Source organism: Choloepus didactylus, chromosome 7 (assembly GCF_015220235.1).
Source record: "Choloepus didactylus isolate mChoDid1 chromosome 7, mChoDid1.pri, whole genome shotgun sequence".
In the NCBI taxonomy this organism is placed as follows: Eukaryota; Metazoa; Chordata; class Mammalia; order Pilosa; family Megalonychidae; genus Choloepus; species Choloepus didactylus.
In genome coordinates this window covers 137,886,768-137,906,164 of record NC_051313.1, presented here as the reverse complement: position 1 = coordinate 137,906,164, position 19,397 = coordinate 137,886,768, and the positions used below count along the sequence as shown (strand labels likewise).

The 19,397-nt window shown below is 35.4% G+C and overlaps 1 protein-coding gene across 2 annotated transcripts in view; it reads right to left on the bottom strand.

Moving 5' to 3' along the window:
* The window catches only part of DTNBP1 (dystrobrevin binding protein 1), a 134,417-nt gene that overhangs the window by 104,991 nt on the left and 10,029 nt on the right, over positions 1-19,397 (bottom strand). For both annotated transcript variants that reach the window (XM_037842111.1, XM_037842112.1), the window contains exons 2-5: positions 17,807-17,860; positions 13,599-13,649; positions 9,827-9,887; positions 5,690-5,822 (exon numbers count right to left, since the gene is read on the bottom strand). In XM_037842111.1, coding sequence (XP_037698039.1) covers positions 5,690-5,822; positions 9,827-9,887; positions 13,599-13,649; positions 17,807-17,860 — 299 coding nt within the window. The remainder of the gene's footprint in view (positions 1-5,689; positions 5,823-9,826; positions 9,888-13,598; positions 13,650-17,806; positions 17,861-19,397) is intronic.

Below are 19,397 nucleotides of genomic sequence, written 5' to 3'. Positions count from 1 at the left end.
AACGTGGCACTGGAGCCCAGATCTGGATCTCTTTAGAGAAACACCCCTAGTGACCCGGGACGTGCTTCCGAAGTGCGTTGTTAAGTGGAGATGCGAAAGCCTATTACTTTATAATATCTGTATAAAGTGCTGGGAGTGAAAGTTGTTGTCTTACCTGCATTTTTTTTTTGGGGGGGGGGTTCGGCTCATTACAATGTACAAAAGAGACAAGGTGACACCATTATACCTGCCTCTGCCATTCAAAAAAAAAAAAAAAAAAGTTAAACTAAGTCTTAACACCTAGTGTGTTAAATCCAGTAAAGACAGATTTCTAGAATTCTACCCATTTAAAACTTAAAAGAATAATTAAGAAAGCAAGTCTAAGATTCAGGTTCATCTAATTTAAATATTAACAGATCAAGTTAAATTTTGTAAAAATAGTAAATTAAGCATGGGCAGAGAACTTAGAAAACATTAAATAACATGATGGTGCTTTATTATTATAGTGTGTCAAATTAGGCCATATTGTCAGTGAGTTAAAGGAATTAAAGCAATGGAAATTTTCCATTTTAATTCTTTACAGGCTTGAAATCAGTAATAAAATATCAAAGTTATATTAGCAAAAATTTTTTTCTGTATTTAGAAACTTTAAAAAATCTCTTCAAACTATAATTACAAGCATATATGTGATATGTATTCTGAATATAATTTAATATAATTGGCAGAAATTTAATTTCCCTGTCATTTCTGATTTCTAAACAAGTCACAAATATGAGTAAATTTGATAAGCAAACTTAGAATTCACGTACATAAAACACTAGTAGGCCTCCATGGGCACAAATATACCTTTACAAGAAGCTCAAACCTCATCATTTAACTCATTGTAACAACAGCATATGTCTCATTTAGTGATCAGTGGAAAAGATAGGTGGAATTTTATTGTGAAAATCCATTTGGGAACACCTGACAGCTGTGCATAAAAAGAGCGTCACAAATCTTTGTGAGAAGACTGTCCCAGAGGAAGAGTAATTTTGTTTGGAATTTTTCTTTGTGCCATTTGTTTTGAGTACATATTATCTGCAGTGTAACCCCTGATTAAAGAATGAAGAAGCACGCTAAAATTAATTATTTCACACTTATTGAGTACTTTTCCAACAAAATAATTAGTTTCAGGAAACAAACCTTTGGCTGTAAACCCACAGATCACAGAGGCCAGGTATTGAAAGGCTGCAAGATTCCTCAAGTGCTAAAGTTACTCTTTTATAGCAAGAAGGAAACTTTAAGAGGTGCATTAACCTGCAAAAGCCATCATGGAACAAATGCAGTATACTAAAAGGCAACTATAAAGCAAATTAATGAGCCACTTGAAGGGTCTAATCTCAGACAGAACCCCAGACAACAGAATAATATAGTTCATGAAACACTAATAGCTGTAACAGTCTCCCTATTAGATGCCCTCTCAAACTGTACAAAGCAATAATGCATCAGGTTAGGTCAAAACAAAGATACAAACTCTGACACAGATTAACAGAATCTTCTGTTATAGATGAAAGTAACAGTCTTTTTAAAGTAGGGCATAATAAAATAAGCATAGTGAAAAAGCAGACAAGCCCGTGACATTTTATACTTCAAAAAAAGGAACAGGATTAGACTACCCTCTAGTGGAAGTTTAAGAGAATTCAATAAATACCTTTCAAAAATTTTCCCAGTTTTATGACAAAACACACTGTGGTTATCTTACAGAACAGGAAAGTGAACAGAATCTAGATGAAAATATTCCATTTTACCTGTATTCACCTTCTATCAATACAGAACACTACATTGCTCATTTCACCACTTTTAATACTGTGATTTTTTGCACTCTAAACTATTTTGCAGAACTAGCCAATTTACCTGACACCTCGTCCAAACTCTTCTGTCAGGGCAGAACGATAGTTTTGCAAATTTGCAGAGGCTAGAGAGACTCCTACTGGAAGGTGAGCATCTTGATGGCAGTACTGTTCTCACTCTATCCTGGGGACCTATAAACAGCACATGGCATACAGCAGATGCATGTACCAGGCACTGTGCTAAATGCTTTACTTTTGTCATCCACTTAATCCTTCAACTACCTTACGAGACAAGTATGCTCATTATCCTGATTTTTCAGACAAGGAAACTAATGAAGTTAAGAAAACCGCTTGAGGTCTTATGGTTAAGAAGTTGTGGAATTGAAATCTAGATGGTCTGAGAGTCCAGAGCCCCTGCTTTTCCAGTTCCTAGCACACCTTTATCATTTCTTTTTAAATTCCAGTAATTATCAACTAAATGGGCTTTTGTAAGCTGGATGGATCATACCGGTTAAAAAAAGAAACAATCAAATATGGATTACCTGTTCTTACTTAGTAATTCCTGAGGGGCCAGGTAACCTGCAGATGTATTTATTAAGCCATGGGATAACACAGCTAAAAGCATCATCAAATTTCCAAATTGCTCACCTCATATATAGCTTTTATTCTTTAACACACAGCAAGGCAAGACCAAAAGAGTTAAGTAGTCTGGAAAATGGAGGACTGGATATGGTATTAGACCTGACAGTGAAAGGTAAAATGTTTGAAGAAAGTTAGGGGAATTCTGTGATTAAACAGAAGTTGCTGACTATTTTCTTCTATACTGTTTTCATTTCATTATTACATAAGTATTTAAGCCTTGGAATATTATATCAAGGTATTTCATTATTACTTAACTATTTAAGCTTTGGAATATAATATCAAGGTATTTAAGTGATGAGATATTTTGAGACTAACAAAAAAAAAAAAAAAAAAAACTACACAAAACCAGTAGTGGGTGGATTTTGAAAACACTGAGTACTTTCAACATAATAAGAATGATGAATAAGCTCATTAAAAGGAATTCATAAAGGACATTAATGATATGTTTATACAACCTCAAAAGCTTTCCTGTTATAAAGAACTTAAGTATCAGCATTGATTTCATGAAGCTTAAGATGCTCAGCCAAAAGTTTCACAATTTCAAATTATTTCTTTACGAGCTTATTTGAAGCTAACAAATTCTGGGCATCTGGAATTCCTAGTTTTGACCTGATACCTTCTAAAGTCATCTTTCATTACCAAGTATAAATATCAGACAAACAACTGCAATTGATTAAAACCCAAATATAGTATATATTTCAAATGTTAAGGGATAATTCAGATCAGCAGTATATAAAAACTATATATAAAAGCAACGCAGATTTTAGAGGTATTAACCCTCTTCTAAGCAGTCCGAAAAAGTCACCATAAAGAAGTCAATATAGGTTTGACATTTTTGCAGACTGAATCATGTCACCCATAAAAGACATGTTCAAGTTTTAATCTGTGTTTCTGTGGGTGTGAACCCATTTGAAGATGTTATCAGTAGTTAAGGTATCTACGACTCATTAGTAGTTAAGACGAGGCGAAACTGAATCAAGGGGGCTTTAATCCATATGATGGGAGTCCTTGTAAGGAAAGGAAATCTAGACAAGACTGAGAAGGAGAGGTTCGAAAAAGAAACAGAAGTCAGCTGAAGCCAGAAGCCAGAGTAAATCAGGGGAGTAGATACAAGGAGACATCGTCACGTGATGCAAGAACCCCACAGAGGGTGGCAAGCCAGCACCAGGACGCTACAGGGAGGAAGCATGGCCTGTTAAGACCTTGATGTTGGATTCTTAGCCTCTAAAACCATGAGACAATAAAATCCCATTGTTTAAGCCAACCCATTGTGTGGTATTTGTCAGAGCAGCCTAACAAACTAAGACAAACATACATTAGGAAAAAAGCATTGATTCAAACTATTTGGAAGTGACTAGATGACAAGAATAGTATTTCAGGGAGTCCTTTAGCTTTGCCTTAAATGGTAGATGTTCTCAGGTTAATAACGAGAGAGAATTCAAGTGAGCATTTGGGAAATGCACTCCGTTCATTTAAGAATATGAAACGCACTTTCTAAAGAAGAAGGTCATGCCTCACTGAATATCAATTTTTTTCAGGATTTTACAATCCTAATTGACAATAAAAATGCAGTATATTCTAGTTTAAGACAGATTTAAATAGACTACATTTCCTAAGCAGAATTAACAATGAAAATAATGAGAATTGCAGCAAAATGTATTTATTTAGCAGGGTGGCATTAAACAAAGAACATCTATCTATAAACATAATTTATTTTCTCCTGGGGAAAAAAAAAGAATGGCAGTTACCATAGGAAATGCAAAGAAATACATAATGAACGAAAAGCAAGTTACTCAAAAATATGCAGGAAGGTAAGTAAGAGAGGGGCTAAAAAAGAAAATTCCAAATATCTTGGAGACTATTTACATCACTCAGTTATCCAAGGCTTGAGAAGGTTTATTCTTACACCCACAAAAGAGAAAAAAAATACAGAGTGCAACCACACAGCTGTTTGTCACAGCTATTCTACATTTCTCCTAGACCCAGAATCTGTTTTCCATATCTTACCTTTAGAAATAACAAACACTGACCACATAAGGCATTTGAAACAGGCAAGTGGCCTTAAGAATACAGTTTTTCCAAGATACGGCCCACAGGCCTATTGACAGCTGCCCTCTTAACTGGCTCATCACCCATGAGAACACCATTCTTTCTCTATGGTGGGATGCTGGATCTGTATCTTATTAACTGTGTGACCCAAAACAAGTCACAACCTTTTCAAACCTCCGTTTCTTTACCTGAAAAGTGGGGGTAATAGCTATTTTTGCAGGTTTGTCGTGATGATTAAAGACTGTAAAGCACCTAACAACCCCTCACACAGTAGGTGCCTGAAAACGTTAGCTATTGTTACCAGCAGCAGCATTCCAAATATCATTTGTCTATTTAACTCACACACAAAAATCTGTTTTATGATTTTCTAACTGCTTTTTAAAATCAGTTTGTTTTAAATAAGGAAATACTGACAACAGAAACAAAAGGGTAAACTTAGCTTCTCAACTATGAGACTGATCAGGTTATCACTCAAAGAGAACTTATTTTCTAAATAAGAGCTTAGCATCTCTTCCTACTTTACTAAGAACTTAATCTTGATTACGAAATAGTAAGCCACAATGTTATCCTAAGATACAGCAGTGTAAAACATAAAAGATAATTTTAAAAATATAAACCCCAAAATAAAAACCATCAGCATAATCCATCCAATTGAAAACAAAACAAAAAATATATATATATAAACTTCCACAGGTATACGTTAGCCAAACTGGTCCTTTTATTTAACTGGATTCATTCATCTCCATTCAACATTTGAGGAGAAAGGAGCATATGGCAACACTGCCACTCTAAGCAGACACTAAATTTTAAAAGTAAAAACTTCCTGAGTACATTCTACAGTGATGACAAGGTCACTCTACTTTAGATTTTCTACATCTAAACAAAGAAAGCCAATATCCACAAGACAACCCCGAGACACAAGAAAAATCAACAACATGGTGTTTCCTGAGCTGAACTGAGGCAGAAAAAGTTACTGGTATATTTTAAAAATCATTTCCACACTTTAAATGGTTTTCTGTCTAATCCACAATTAATCAGAATGTGAAATTAACTGGAACTCACTGTTTTCCAAAAATTCCTGCTAACCAAGAGTTGACTGTATTCTCAAAAAGCTGTTGAAATAACACCAAGTCATGTCCAAATTACTTTCATTCCTACAAGTAATGAACATACACAAACATAAAACTTACTCAGATTTGCTGTCATGGATTCTAAATCTGCAATTAAACCTGGAAGTTGCTGCAGCTGCTCCTGTAACTCTGCCAGGCTTGTCTTCTTTTTCTCCCAGTGTGCTGAAAGCATAACCACCTCACTATCCACCAGCTGCAAAGAGGAGGAATGGCAAAGTAAAACCAGAGTCCAGGCACAAAGAAACTAGAGTTAGCACAATGAGATTTGGTCAATGTTCTCTTTAACAGTCTCCCTACCGAGTATAGACAACAGTACACTCTAAAGAAGACTGAAGTTGTTTTCTTCTTTAGGAAAGAATCAACTTAATATTCAGTGCAGGAAAACTCAAATTACTGACTGTGTCACTGCATCTTAACCCAGAGATGAGAAATCTCAGAAATGACCTTAGAAATCACTTATAAGTATACCCTATTTTTAAGTAAACTAAATATTTGAAAATCCAAATCCAGAAAAAATAAAACAAAAAACTACCATTAACAACCAAAAAGAAAACAAAACAATAAGAAACCCAAAACATAATTAACGGGTAATCATTTGTTTCACAAAAGGAATTCTTTTAACAAAAAAGTTCCCACGTAGGGTATACTATGATTCAACTGTATTTAAATAAGAACTTTTAAATGGGCCTAAAAGATGATTTAGAAGAAGCAATAAAGTAAGGTAAACGATATCTGCACAGGAAGGAATTATGGAAGCAATTACGGGAAAAAAAAGAAAAGGATTTAAGTTAAAGAAGGAATTCAGATGTAAAAGATTCCTAATAGCAGGGTTGTTAGATACTAGGCTAGCCTAAGATAATTCTAACTTCTTTTCCTGAAGATTGTAAAGAAAATGACAGCCATCAGTTTCTCCCAGGCAATTTTGTTTTGGTCTTAACACGGTGGGAGGAGAAAGGGCCTTGAGTAAGATTTAGAAGGAGCAAGGCAAGGTCTTCTTTTGAAAATATCACCAAAAATAAGCAAGAATTGAGAAATACACTCTGTACAGTAAAAACTGCAAAACTCATTATACAACAGAAGAAAATGCAACTGAATTTTATATGTAAATTACTGAGTTCACAGTTAAGTGTAAAAAAAAAAAAAAAAGAGTTTACACACCCCAAGATTGATTCTTCAAGAACTGAAATATGAATACAACTCGTACTGAATCTCACTAAAATAAGAATTTGAGAGGAATATATCCAAATAAAATTATTTGTAAGTGGGGTTGTATTGTTTTTGTTCTTAGATTTTCATATTCTAGGAATTCACAACCTTTGAAATAAAATAACAGAACTATGCTACAATAAAGAGGTTAGAAAGCTGCTGGTTTCCTCATTCTATCCCCCTGTTCAATATGCCTCCCTGTTGTTTTTCAGCCCACACTGAGAGGTAACATCATCTCTCAAATACAAGGCCCAACTGAGCTGGGAGGTGATACCAAGCTTTACTCGAGTTGCAGTTCTCATTAATTTTGTGTATTTTTAAAATACCTGCTGCCAACTGGTCTTTATAAAGATCTCCAAAAGTAGTTTAAAAATGATGAATGCTGCTAAAAGATACAGCTGTGATGGAAACTAAGATTTGAAACAGGGTTCTGTGTTTATAAAATTCAATACATTTCTACTGACCTTCCACAATTTTCCAGGTACTGTGTTAGGCACTGGGTATACAATGGTGAAGAAAACAAAAAAATGCCTGCCTTCTAGGTGCTCATATTCTAATAGCACATTCCACAAATTCTGAGATTTTAAACTCTAAAAATCTAAAAAAGAGAAAATAATTCCTGTATCACAGGGCTATTTTGAGGATAAATAACACATTTCGCTTGATTTGTGATGGATCTTTAAACAAGTTTGTTAAATCTTAATTACCCTAGTTAATTAGATTAATAATTTGAAAAATCTAGAATAAACAATTTGGGAATTTTAACCATTTCTGATTTACAAAGCAGTTAATAATTAGCAAATCATAAAACAGGTTTTGGATGTGTGTTTGAGTAAAACAGACAAATGATATTTGGAATGTTGCTGCTAACAATAGCTAACATTATTGAACACTACTGTATGTGAGGGATTGTTAGGTGCTTTACAATCTTTAATCATCACAACAAGACTGCAGAAATAGCTATTACCCCCACTTTGCAGAGAAAGAAACTGATAAGTCTGGATTGTTCTGTAGTTTCAATACAAGGGATCTAGATGTGGATAATTATATCTAACTTCTATGTTATGCTTTCTCGATCCAAGGATTTACATACCCCATTTACAGACTGTCTCAGCCATTTATCCTTTCCTACACTGTCTCTCCCTCATTCTTTCTTTCTAGAATGTTTGTTGAATACATTAGGCAGAACCATATGAAATTGCAGTATTATGATCAAAATTGGTAAAATACTGGTAATCTCAACTTGGTTCAACCTAAAGACCTTTTAGAGTTTTATTCTCTATCAACTCTTCTTTCACCTATTTTCCATTTTCATTCTTGGTAATTTCTTTGACTCACTTTTCTAGTTCACTAATTTTCTTCAGCTGTATCTAATTGCTATTAAAAACATCTGTTGAAATTTTTATTTGAATAACTTTTAAAAATCATTTATATAGTATTTTATTCCTTTCTCATTTTTTAATCCATTTTTTCTCTTTTAACATCTTTTCTCTTTTAACATTTACCTATTTAGTAGTCTACATCCAATAATGTGTTATCTAAAGTCCTTTGTGGGTCTCAATTTTACGTTTCGGTTTTGGTGACTTACCCTTTTGGTGGTTTATTTCTTTGTGTGCATGGTACTTTTCTTTTAGTCTGAATTTTTACTTGGCTGAAATAATCTGCAGGAATCTTGAGGGACCAAAGGTAAGGATAGATTCATTCATGGAGAATGTGCACTTGTTTTTTTTTGAGTGTCAAAGAGCAGTCACTTGTGACCCTTTAATTTCTTAGCTTAGGGGTTTCTCGATTAAGCAGGAAGAATACATTAGAACCCCAGATTCACATAAGGCCAAGACCATGGTAACAAATTCAGAAAGGAGAGACTATATTTACGCCAAGTAGTTATGAAGTCAGATGGGATTTCTTGTTGATTTTTTTCTAGCTAACCTTTCACTGGGGATGCAGCGACTTCAAGGGTCCAAGAGCTTTACAATGGGACTCCCAAAGTCATTTCCTGTTAGGAAGAGTTTCCCAACTCCATAAATTTCCAAAAACTTTGGTATTAGTATTTCATCTCAGCTTTCTTTTTTCTTTTCTTTTTTTAAATAATTCTGATTTCAGTTCCCTGTTCAGTTTTTTGGCCCTTTTATGAGTTCCCTTAATTTTGTAAACTCAATTCAGTATAGAGAGTATTTCTAAAAATCTACCCAGCATTTATGTGTTTTACAGCTGTGAAGCTTTTCAAAATATCTAGTCTGCCTAACTCTCAGAATCCAAGGTCCCCTTTTCAGTAATTTCTAAAAGAAACACTAATGTCTAAATTTCATCACACGTATTCCCATGTTCCAAATAACTACTACAGCTTCAAAAATTTAGGTAAATGGTAAAGAAAATCAGTCTAAATTAACTAAAAGTTAGAATCAGAGAAATTTTTAGGAAAAAAATATAGTCTTACTGACATCAACACAGAGTATTTGACCTTCACTAACAAAGATTTCAAGTATATGTACCAAATACTTTTAATTACAAATAATTTTCATACATAGTGTTTGAAAATCATTTGCTCTTTTAAGTAAAGTGAGGATGACTCCTTGAAATTTTTGTATTTATTTGCTAAGAAAATTATTTTAGGTAGAATGAACAAAGGTAATTTTGCCCAAATAATAATTCTCAATTAGTGAGTGGGGAAAAAAATCATAAACTATAATTTACACATACTGCAGTCATTAGACTCAAATCATAAACTTTATACCTAGATGTACTAAACATTTACCTATGACCTTAGAATAAAGGTCATAAGGACAAGTAAACGAAATTACTTTGCTGAGACATTATGAAAATCAGCTTTATTTAAGGAGTTTGAGTCATCTACTAAATTCTATTAATTCTATTTCAGATATCCTGCAAAACATTTTAATACAAACAATTTATAAATTTAATTTTTTAGAAATTAGCACTCAACACTGAAAAAGAAATGTTCCCACAATTTAAGATTAACAAATACTTTACCTCCCCAGCACTTGCACATTCCTTGGCTCTTCTGTGAAGTGCAGCCCATGTATCCTCATACCTAGAAAAGCAAAAAATTATTTGAAACGTAAACCACATGTTGGAAAAAAAAAATACTATCTAAAGATGAAGCTAGAATACCCTGTGGTGCCAAAAAGAAAAAGCTCAAAAAATAATGGAGACATGTCAAGAGGAGATAGAGCCAACTTAAAGAGGCTGCCAATGACCATATCTGGGACAATTTGAGCAACAAAATAAATAACAGTAGTAATAGATTATAACTCAAAGAATTAAACAAGTTTCTAGGAGTTCATACTGATAAAAATAAATGAGTGAATAAATAAATAAAGAAGAAGGGAAAATGCTTCCTTGGAGTAGGTTTCCAATTAGTAAACATAGAAGAAATGAAGGAAATAGAAAATTACCGTTTGTCAAACGTAACAGTAAGAGCTATTTCAGGCAAGAATCCTAATAGATGGTAAATTTAATGGGTAGAAGTATGAAGAGAAACAAGATATTTACATTGTCTCCAAGTATCTTCCCACAGGGTACTAAATGATATTGTATGATCTCATTTATATGAAACAATCAGAATACGCAAATTCATAAGGTCAGAAACGAGATTACGGTTACCAGGGGAAGGGGAGGAGAACAGAGAAAAGGGAGTTAATGCTTAATTGATTCAGAGCTTCTGTTTGGGGTGGTGGAAGTTTTGGTAATGGATGGTAGTGCTGGTAGCACAACATTTTGAATGTAATTAACACCACTGAATTGTATACTTTAAGGGAAATTTTCTGTTGTACATGTTACCATGATAAACTTTCTTTTAAAAAAAACACACCCATAGAAATGCACAACACAAAGTGTGAACTCTAATGTAAACTATGGACTTTAGTTAATAAATAATTATAATAATATTGGTTCATCAATTGTAACAAAGGTAACACACTATTGGAAAATGTTAATAGTGAAAACTGTGTGCCTGGTGGTGGGGGTGTAATATAGGAACTCTATATTTTCTTCGTGATTCTTATGTAAACCTACAACTGCTCTATTAAGAAAAAAAAAATGGGAAAAAAGCAAAGAAATGAAAAAATGGAAAAAGAAGCCCTATAAAGAGCTAGAAAAGAGAAAGCAAAAGGCAGGTATAGATGATCGTGTATTACTACGAATGCAGATAAGGAAAAACAGCATGCCTTTTGCCTCTGCCACACATCTGTCAGACAGCATGCTATTAACTCTAGAACTGCATATAACTACAAACTTAAACCATTTACTCTTTTTTTTTTAACTTTTTTTAAAGTCAACTATATATTAAAAAAAAAAAAAAAAGGGAAAAAAATATGCAGAGCCCCCTGACGAGCCGGGGAAAGAATGCAGGGGTGTTGGGCTTCCCCACTTCGATGGTTGCTGAAGTGCTCACAAACATAGAGGACTAGTGATTTGATGGACTGAGCCCTCTACCACGGGACTTGCCCTTGGGAAGACTGTTGCTGCAAAGGAGAGGCTAGGCCTCCCTATAATTGTGCCTAAGAGCCTCCTCCCCAATGCCTCTTTGTTGCTCAGATGTGGCCCTCTCTCTCTGGCTAAGCCAACTTGGCAGGTGAAATCACTGCCGTCCCCACTATGTGGGATCTGACACCCAGGGGAGTGAATCTTCCTGGCAACCTGGAATATGACTTCTGGGGAGGAATCCAGACCCAGCATTGTGGGATGGGGAACATCTCTTGACCAAAAGGAGGATGTGAAAGGAAATGAAATAAGCTTCAGTGACAGAGAGATTCCAAAAGGAGCCAAGAGGTCACTCTGGTGGGCACTCTTACGCACACTTTAGACAACCCTTTTTAGGTTCTAATGAATTGGAATAGCTAGCAGTAAATACCTGAAACTATCAAACTACAACCCAGAACCCATGAATCTTGAAGATGATTGTATAAAAATGTAGCTTATGAGGGGTGACAAGGTGATTGGGAAAGCCATATGGACCACACACCCCTTTGTCTAGTTTATGGATGGATAAGTAGAAAAATGCGGGAAGAAAAAAAAAAATAGGCACCCAGTGTTCTTTTTTACTTTAATTGTTCTTTTTCAGTTTAGTTTTTATTCTTATTACTTTTGTGTGTGTGCTAATGAAAATGTCAAAAATTAATTTTGGTGATGAATGCACAACTATATAATGGTACTGTAAACAACTGAATGTATGCTTTGTTTGTATGACTACACAGTCTGTGAATATATCTCAATAAAAATTAAAAAACAAAACAAAACCATTTACCTAACTTTTTATGACAGCTTTATTGAGGTATAATTCACATAATAAAAAATTCATGCTGTTAAAGTGTACAATTCAGTAGTTTTTAGCATATCCACAAAGTTGTGCAATTATCAGCACTAATTCCAGAACATTTTCTTACCCCTAAAAGAAACCCCGTATCCATTAGCAGTCTTTTTCTTTTCCTCCCTCTCCCTAACCCCTGGCAGACTTTCTGTCTCTAGGGAATTTCCCATTCTGGCCATTTCATGTAAATGGAATCATACGATATATGACCTTTTGTATCTGGCTACCTTCCCTTAGTATGTTTTCAAGGTTCATCCATGTTGCAGCATGTATCAGTATCTCATTTTTCTTTATGGCCAAATGATACTGCAACATACGGTTATGCCACAGCTAATTTATCCCTTTATCAGTTGATGGACATTAGGGTTATTTCCACTTTTTGGCTATTTTGAATAATGCTGCTATGAACATATGTGTACAAGTTTTTGTGTAGACATATGCCTTCAATTCTTTTGGGTATATACCTAGCAGTGGAATTGCTGGGTCATATGGTAATTCTATGTTTAACTTTTTGAGGAACTACCAAAAAGTTTTCCAAAGTGGTTGCACCATTTTACTTTTCCACCAACAATGGAAGAGGGTTCTAATTTCTCCACATATTTGCCAATCCCTGTTATTGTCTGCCTTTAAAATATAGCCATCCTAGTGGGTGTGAACTGGTTATTTCACTGCGGTTTTGATTTGCATTCCCTTGATGACTAATGATGATAAACAACTTTTCATGTGCTTATTGGTCATTTCTATACCTTCTTTGGAGAAATGTCCATTCAAATTCTTTGACTATCTCTTCATTGGGTTATTTGTCTGTTTACTGTTGACTTATAAGAGTTCTTTATATATTCTGGATACAAGTTCCTTATCAGATATGTATGCGATTTGCAAATATATTCTCCCATTCTGTGAGCTGTCTTTTCATTTTCTTGATGGTGTCCTTTAAAGCACAAAAGTTTTAAATTTTGATGAGTCCAATATATCTATTTTTTTCTTTTGTTGCTTGTGATTTGGGGGTCATGTTTAAGAAAACCCTATACTTGAACATGTTATCCACATGTCTACACAGCAGAATTTCAATAGGAATGAACTGGAGGGAAAAAAATGGTATACAATTAAGAATCAAAGTAAGAAACAAAAAATTACTAAGCAATCAAATTCACAATAACTTTTCTTACAACAAAGAAAAAAGAAAAACACACACAATAAAGTACTGACTAGTAAATACAATAATGATCTGCTCAAAGTCTGAATGGAATGGCCTTTGAACTAACCAGTGAAAAGTGAAAGCCCTTTAGGGAAAAGAATAAGTAAACAATTTCCAATCACTATATTACAGGAAAATTTAGTTGTTTTAAGCTTTCTATCTATAAAATTATGTAATATTTTTAGACTATAAAATAGCAAGAAGTATAACCTTCCTGTTTGAATGAAAACACTTACCTGCTAAGTAATTCTAGTCCAGCAGAGTACTTTGGCAAATACGGAACAGTCCTGCCCAAAGAAACACTTATTTTATTAAAATTATTTCTAATTTAGGCCAACTAAAAAAAAACAAGGCACATACAAAAAATGTGACAGTCAATTGTAACATGAGATACTTTTAAACCATCAGTGACAAATTTGTCTAAACTTTCAGAGAAATATATTGTTTTATTTCAAAGTAATATCCTATAGTATCTATCAATAGTCACTCTGCCCTACAGAGATTGTTTTTAGTGTACAATAAACATTTTTAATGGAATGCTAGATACTAAGAATAAATCTGCATGATTAAACCTACAATGAAAGAGAAATTTGGGCACATGCTTTACCTTATTAAAAAAATGAAAGAAAAATTAGCACAACTAATACCAATGTTTTCATACAAAACAAACAACATAGCTAAACAGGCTCATTTGCCAAGTCCTGGTTCTTTTTTTTTTTTTTTTTAATTTTGAAATAAATTCAAAGTTATATGAACAGTTGCAAAAACAATACTAACCCCATACACAGAATTCCATCATACCCTGACCCCCCTCCCCGATAGCTCAATTCACCAACTTTAACATGCTGTCACATTGCTATTTCTTTCCCTATCTATCATCCATCATCTATTGCTCTGTCTTCTGAACATGAGAGCTAGCTGCACACATCCTTGAAGATACACTATAATTCACGTATACACTTCCCATGAACAAGAACATTCTTTTATGCAATTCCATTAAGCGCAGCTAAGAAGTAGAAGAGATTCAACAATGATACAAAGCTTACATTCTATATTTCCTTTTCTTTATGTCTCAACTGTGTCCCTTAGAGCCACCTGTCCTCTATCCTCCAATCCCATCCAAATTCATCCTTAGCATTCAATTGTCATCTAGACTTTCTTTTTTTTTTTCAGTTGTAGAAACCTATATACAGTCTAAATCTTCCCCTTCCACCCCCTCCCTAGCCTTCCATTAGTGGGACTAATCACATTTAGAATGTTGTAATGCTCTTTCCCATCATCCATTACTAGAAATTTCCCTTCACCTCAAACAGCAACCCTACACTCATTTCTTAACTCCCCATTGCCCCTTCCCCCATTTCTCTTAACCCAAACTCTACTTTTCATCTCTATGGTTATATTCTCTGATAATTTCTTTGTGTTTACTGTGTGGCTTAAAATTAACCTCTTAAATCCATATCAATCTTGTTTTTCTTTGATACCACCTTCATTTCAGTAGGACACATAAACTATGTTCCTATACTCCTTCATTCCCCCACCTTTATACAGTTGTCTAAAATTACATATTTTACATTGAGTTGAAAACCACTGATTTGTCCTTAGTGTTTGTGTATTTTATATCATGTAGGAAGTAAATAATGGAGTTACACATCAAAAATTATTGACTTCTATTTATATTCCATTGTGGTTGGGGAATGTGCTTTGAGTATATTCAATTTCCTTGTTTTTTTTTGTTTTTTTTTGTTTTTAATTTCTTGAGGCTTGTTTTATGTCCCAGCTTATGGTCCCTTCTGGAGAAAGATCTGTCATCACTACAGAAAAATGAGTGTCCTGGTGATTTGGGATGTAAGGTACTATATATGTCTGTTAAAATTCTCTATATCTCTTTCTCCTTTCTTTGTTTCTCTGTCAGTAGGGCTCCCTTTAGAATCTGAAGTAGGGCAGGTCTTTTATTGGCAAAGTCTCTCAGCATTTGTTTGTGTAAAATTTAAGCTCTCCCGCAAATTTGAAGGAGAGTTTTGCTGGATAAAGTATTCTTGGTTGGAAATTTTTCTCTCTCAGTATTTTAAATATGTCATGCCACTGCCTTCTCGCCTCCATGGTGGCCGCTGGGTAGTCACTACTTAGTCTTACATTGTTTCCTTTGTATGTGGTGAACTGCTTTTCTCTTGCTGCTTTCAGAACTTGCTCCTTCTCTTCAGTATTTGACAGTCTGATCAGAATGTCTTGGAGTGGGTTTATTTGGATTTATTCTATTTGGAATTTGCTGGGCATTTATGCTTTGTGTATTCATATTGTGTAGAAGGTTGGGGAAGTTTTCCCCAACAATTTCTTTGAATACTCTTTCTAGACCTTTACCCTTCTCTCCCCTTCTGGGACACCAATGAGTCTTAAGTTTGGACGTTTTATTTTATCTATCGTATCCCTGAGATCCATTTCGATTTTTTTTTTATTTTTTTCTACATTCTTTCTTTTGTTCTTTCATTTTCTGTTCTGTGAGCTTCTAGGACACTGAGATGTTCACCTTCCTCTAGTATTGTATTGTGAATATCCAGAGTCTTTTTAATTTGGCCAACAGTTTCTTTTATTTCCATAAGATCTTCTATTTTTTTATTTACTCTTGCAATGTCTTCTTTATGCTCTTCTAGGGTCTTATGTCAATTATATCCTGGGCCATGGTCTTCTTGATGTCCTTTAAATCCTTTGCCATGTTTTCGTTCCTCGATTGTAGTTCGTTGATTAATTTTGCGAGGTACTGTGTATCTTCCGATATCTTGATTTGTGTGTTTGGAGTTGGATTCTCCATATCTTCTGATTTTATCACATGCATTAAGATGTTCTGTTGTTTTTGGCCTCTTGGCATTTGTTTTGCTTGATAGGGTTCTTTCAAGTTGTTAAAAAAAAAAAGGGATATTGATCCAATTTTTCAGAAACACCGTTTGGTGACGTACACTTTCTCTAACTAACCAGCAGATGGCGTCTGTGAGTCACCTATATCCCTCAAGTCAGTTCACAACCTTGTTCCCGCGGTGTGTGGGGAAATGATTCTTGTGTGTTCAGTTGGAGAACTCAGTTTGGGTGTGTTGCTGGAGCCGTCCGCCCTGAGTGTGGGGCGTGTGTATGGGTGGCCAGGGAGGAAGGGCAGTTTTAATGTTCAAGTCCCCCCGGTTCCCAGAGATTCAAGGCCACCACAAGAGTCTAAGCCTTCAGTTCAGCCCCAGACCCTCTCTCTCGCTGATCCACAAACCACCGGACTTGGCATAGCGTCCCTGGGTTCTCCGAGTGGGTCCCCTCTCCCAGCTGCGATCCTCCAGGAACTCAGCCGAGCGAATGCCGTGCTACGTCACCAGTGTGCACCATCCCTCAAGGGATGCCCCGGGCCGCTGGGCCATGCGGCGGCGCACTCTCAGCCTGAAGCAAAAATGGCTGAACAGGGTGTCTCAGCCTCCTCCTCCTCACACACTTCCTCCTTCCCAGCTCCGGGATAACTGGTGGGGCTCTGGGCTGTGGGCACGGCCCCGGGCAGGAGTTTATCCAGCCCTCCGGGGAGCCAGCTGCTAGCCGCGGGGTTTCTTTCTGGTTCCGGCTCTCCCCTCCGCTCCCCCAGCCCCAAGGGTATCTGCAGCGGGCTATCTTCATGGTCAGACACCGAGAGGCCGGCCCAGCCCCCTCTTGCTGTGTTTTACTGTGTGGTTCCCACAATCGCGGCTGCAGCAGCTCCTGGGTTTCTCCCCCCCACTTTTTTTTTTAAAAAGAGCCAGTTGGTCTCCAAATGCTGAACCCTGGCTTCCCCAGACCGCCGCGCAGCTGCGGGTCTTCCAGCCAGCTTACTCACTCGTTTCAGAATGCCGTCTCCTGGTTTCACCAAGTATACGGCCCCTCTGGAGCTAGGAGCCCTCGTCCAGCTGGCGCATCGCTGTAACCGGTATTCTGGGTCACTTTCTGGTTTTTAGCTACTGTTTTTCATGGAGGCGTTTCTCGCCCTGTCTCAGCTAGCCGCCATCTTAGTTTCTCCCCTGCTTCATTTTTAATTTGCTTTTCAATAACACAGGACTTTTCCTTTTGCTCTTAATACACAAATTAGCAATGATTAACTGTCACAATTACATGATGGTACTGTGAATAATTCATTGTATACTGTGGATGACTGTAAAGTATGTGAATATATCTCAAAAAAAAAAAACCAATCATAAAGAGAAATGATTAACTGTGATCAGTCACTGATTCTCATAGAGTGACACAATGACACTTCGCCATTTTTTCAATCATTTTACAATTATATCAGAAAATTTCCCCAGTGTTACAAATTTGGAAAGAATCAATAAATTGTTTAGTAGTCAAGTATATTCAACAGATGTAAACTCATTAAAGTAATTATACTATTATGAATACAACCAAAAGCTGTATAAAATTTATGTAAAGGTAAATTAAATGTTAAGCTTACCTGGGTTTGCTTTTTACTTTAGCGTCTCTCGACTTGTCACTTAAAGTCTTCAGCCTGCAATTCAACAAGTATACAATATAATATTTATTACAGGTCAAGAGATTTTTCAACCATAAATTATACAGCTGTTAAAATTTTAGGTGGAATAAGCTATTTTTTTTCTTTTTTAAGCAAAAATTAAGTACTTCTACAGATAATATTTGAATGCTTCCCATATATCAGACATATCAAATGGAAAATTTGTAGCAAACATTTTTATAATCTTTATATTTTTACTTGCACCAAATCTCGTTTTTAGAAACACTGATTTAGAAACACTGATTCTTAACTTGACTGGACTAGAGAAACCTCATTTATATGGCATCATTAGAAAAATAAGTGGTTGACACAGGTAATAGAGATAGGAAACGACATCAAAGCAGCACATTTTACTGATACCATTGGGCACTCAAATCTCTCAACATTTTTAAAAATTTTAACTTGATAAAAAGCACTTGGAAATACATTACACATTTCTTTCATTAAATGGGACTTGGTACATTCTATTTAACATTTCCTGGTAGCTCCAGGCCATTATTATGAACACCACTCTGCATTTTGTGGCAAGAGAGAACTCTCCTGAACTCTAGGAGTGTATCTCCATTTACTAACCTGAAACTTAAGCTACAGTTGGTGTTTTATGTTTGTTTGTTGGGCTCTTTTGTCTAATTTTTCTAAATTTCCTGACTATCATGGGTCATCAGCTATTACTGCTTCTGCTAGCTACTTTACTTTAGCAGCCTTCCTCCCTTCTCCTTTCTGTTTTTAAATTATTGGGGTGGAACCAGATAAATGGACTAGAATTGCAATTATAAAATTAAATTAAATCGGCTCTTCTGTACATAAAATACCAAGTTAGTAAACTTTGTAAATTTTATTTCACTTCCTGACCTATTTTTACTTTCTTTTGGCTGTGGACTCTGTAGCAGATAATTGTGATTGCCAGTAAGGGAGCACTAGATTAATGAGATATTACTGTACATGTTTGTCTTAATTTGACTACTTCAACAAATATTCATTTCTAAAAGAAACAGAAACATAGACAACAGTTCCACTGCTGGCCCCTAAATACATCTGTAAAACTAGAAACAAGTGCTCCTTTCTTGAGACACTTTACTGACATCAGTCAGAAACTGTCCTAATATACAAGCTCCTGTGTGACTACCCCCAACCCTGTTCCCAGTCCACAAACATAACTGGACATGCAAGCCCTGACATGGGATTTCACTTTTTGTCAATTATGCCTGCTGAGCACCAGAATGGGACTTCCAATCAAATGCATATTTTTAAGCCAAATTGGAATGCCAGTTCCATACAAAGATTTTTTTGTTACTCCATGATCTATTTCAAAAAGTAAAATCATTGATGAAAACGTCCCTACAATGTTCAAAAGACTCAGCCACCCCTTTAATACAAAACTAATTTGCATATATCCTAACAGAAGAGTCTAGAAAATTCGATAAAAAGATCTAACCTGTCCCACAGGAACAATTTAAATTTCTAAGCTTATCTTGTAAACTAGTAAATCCAGTTTAACCAAGATTAAGCAAAT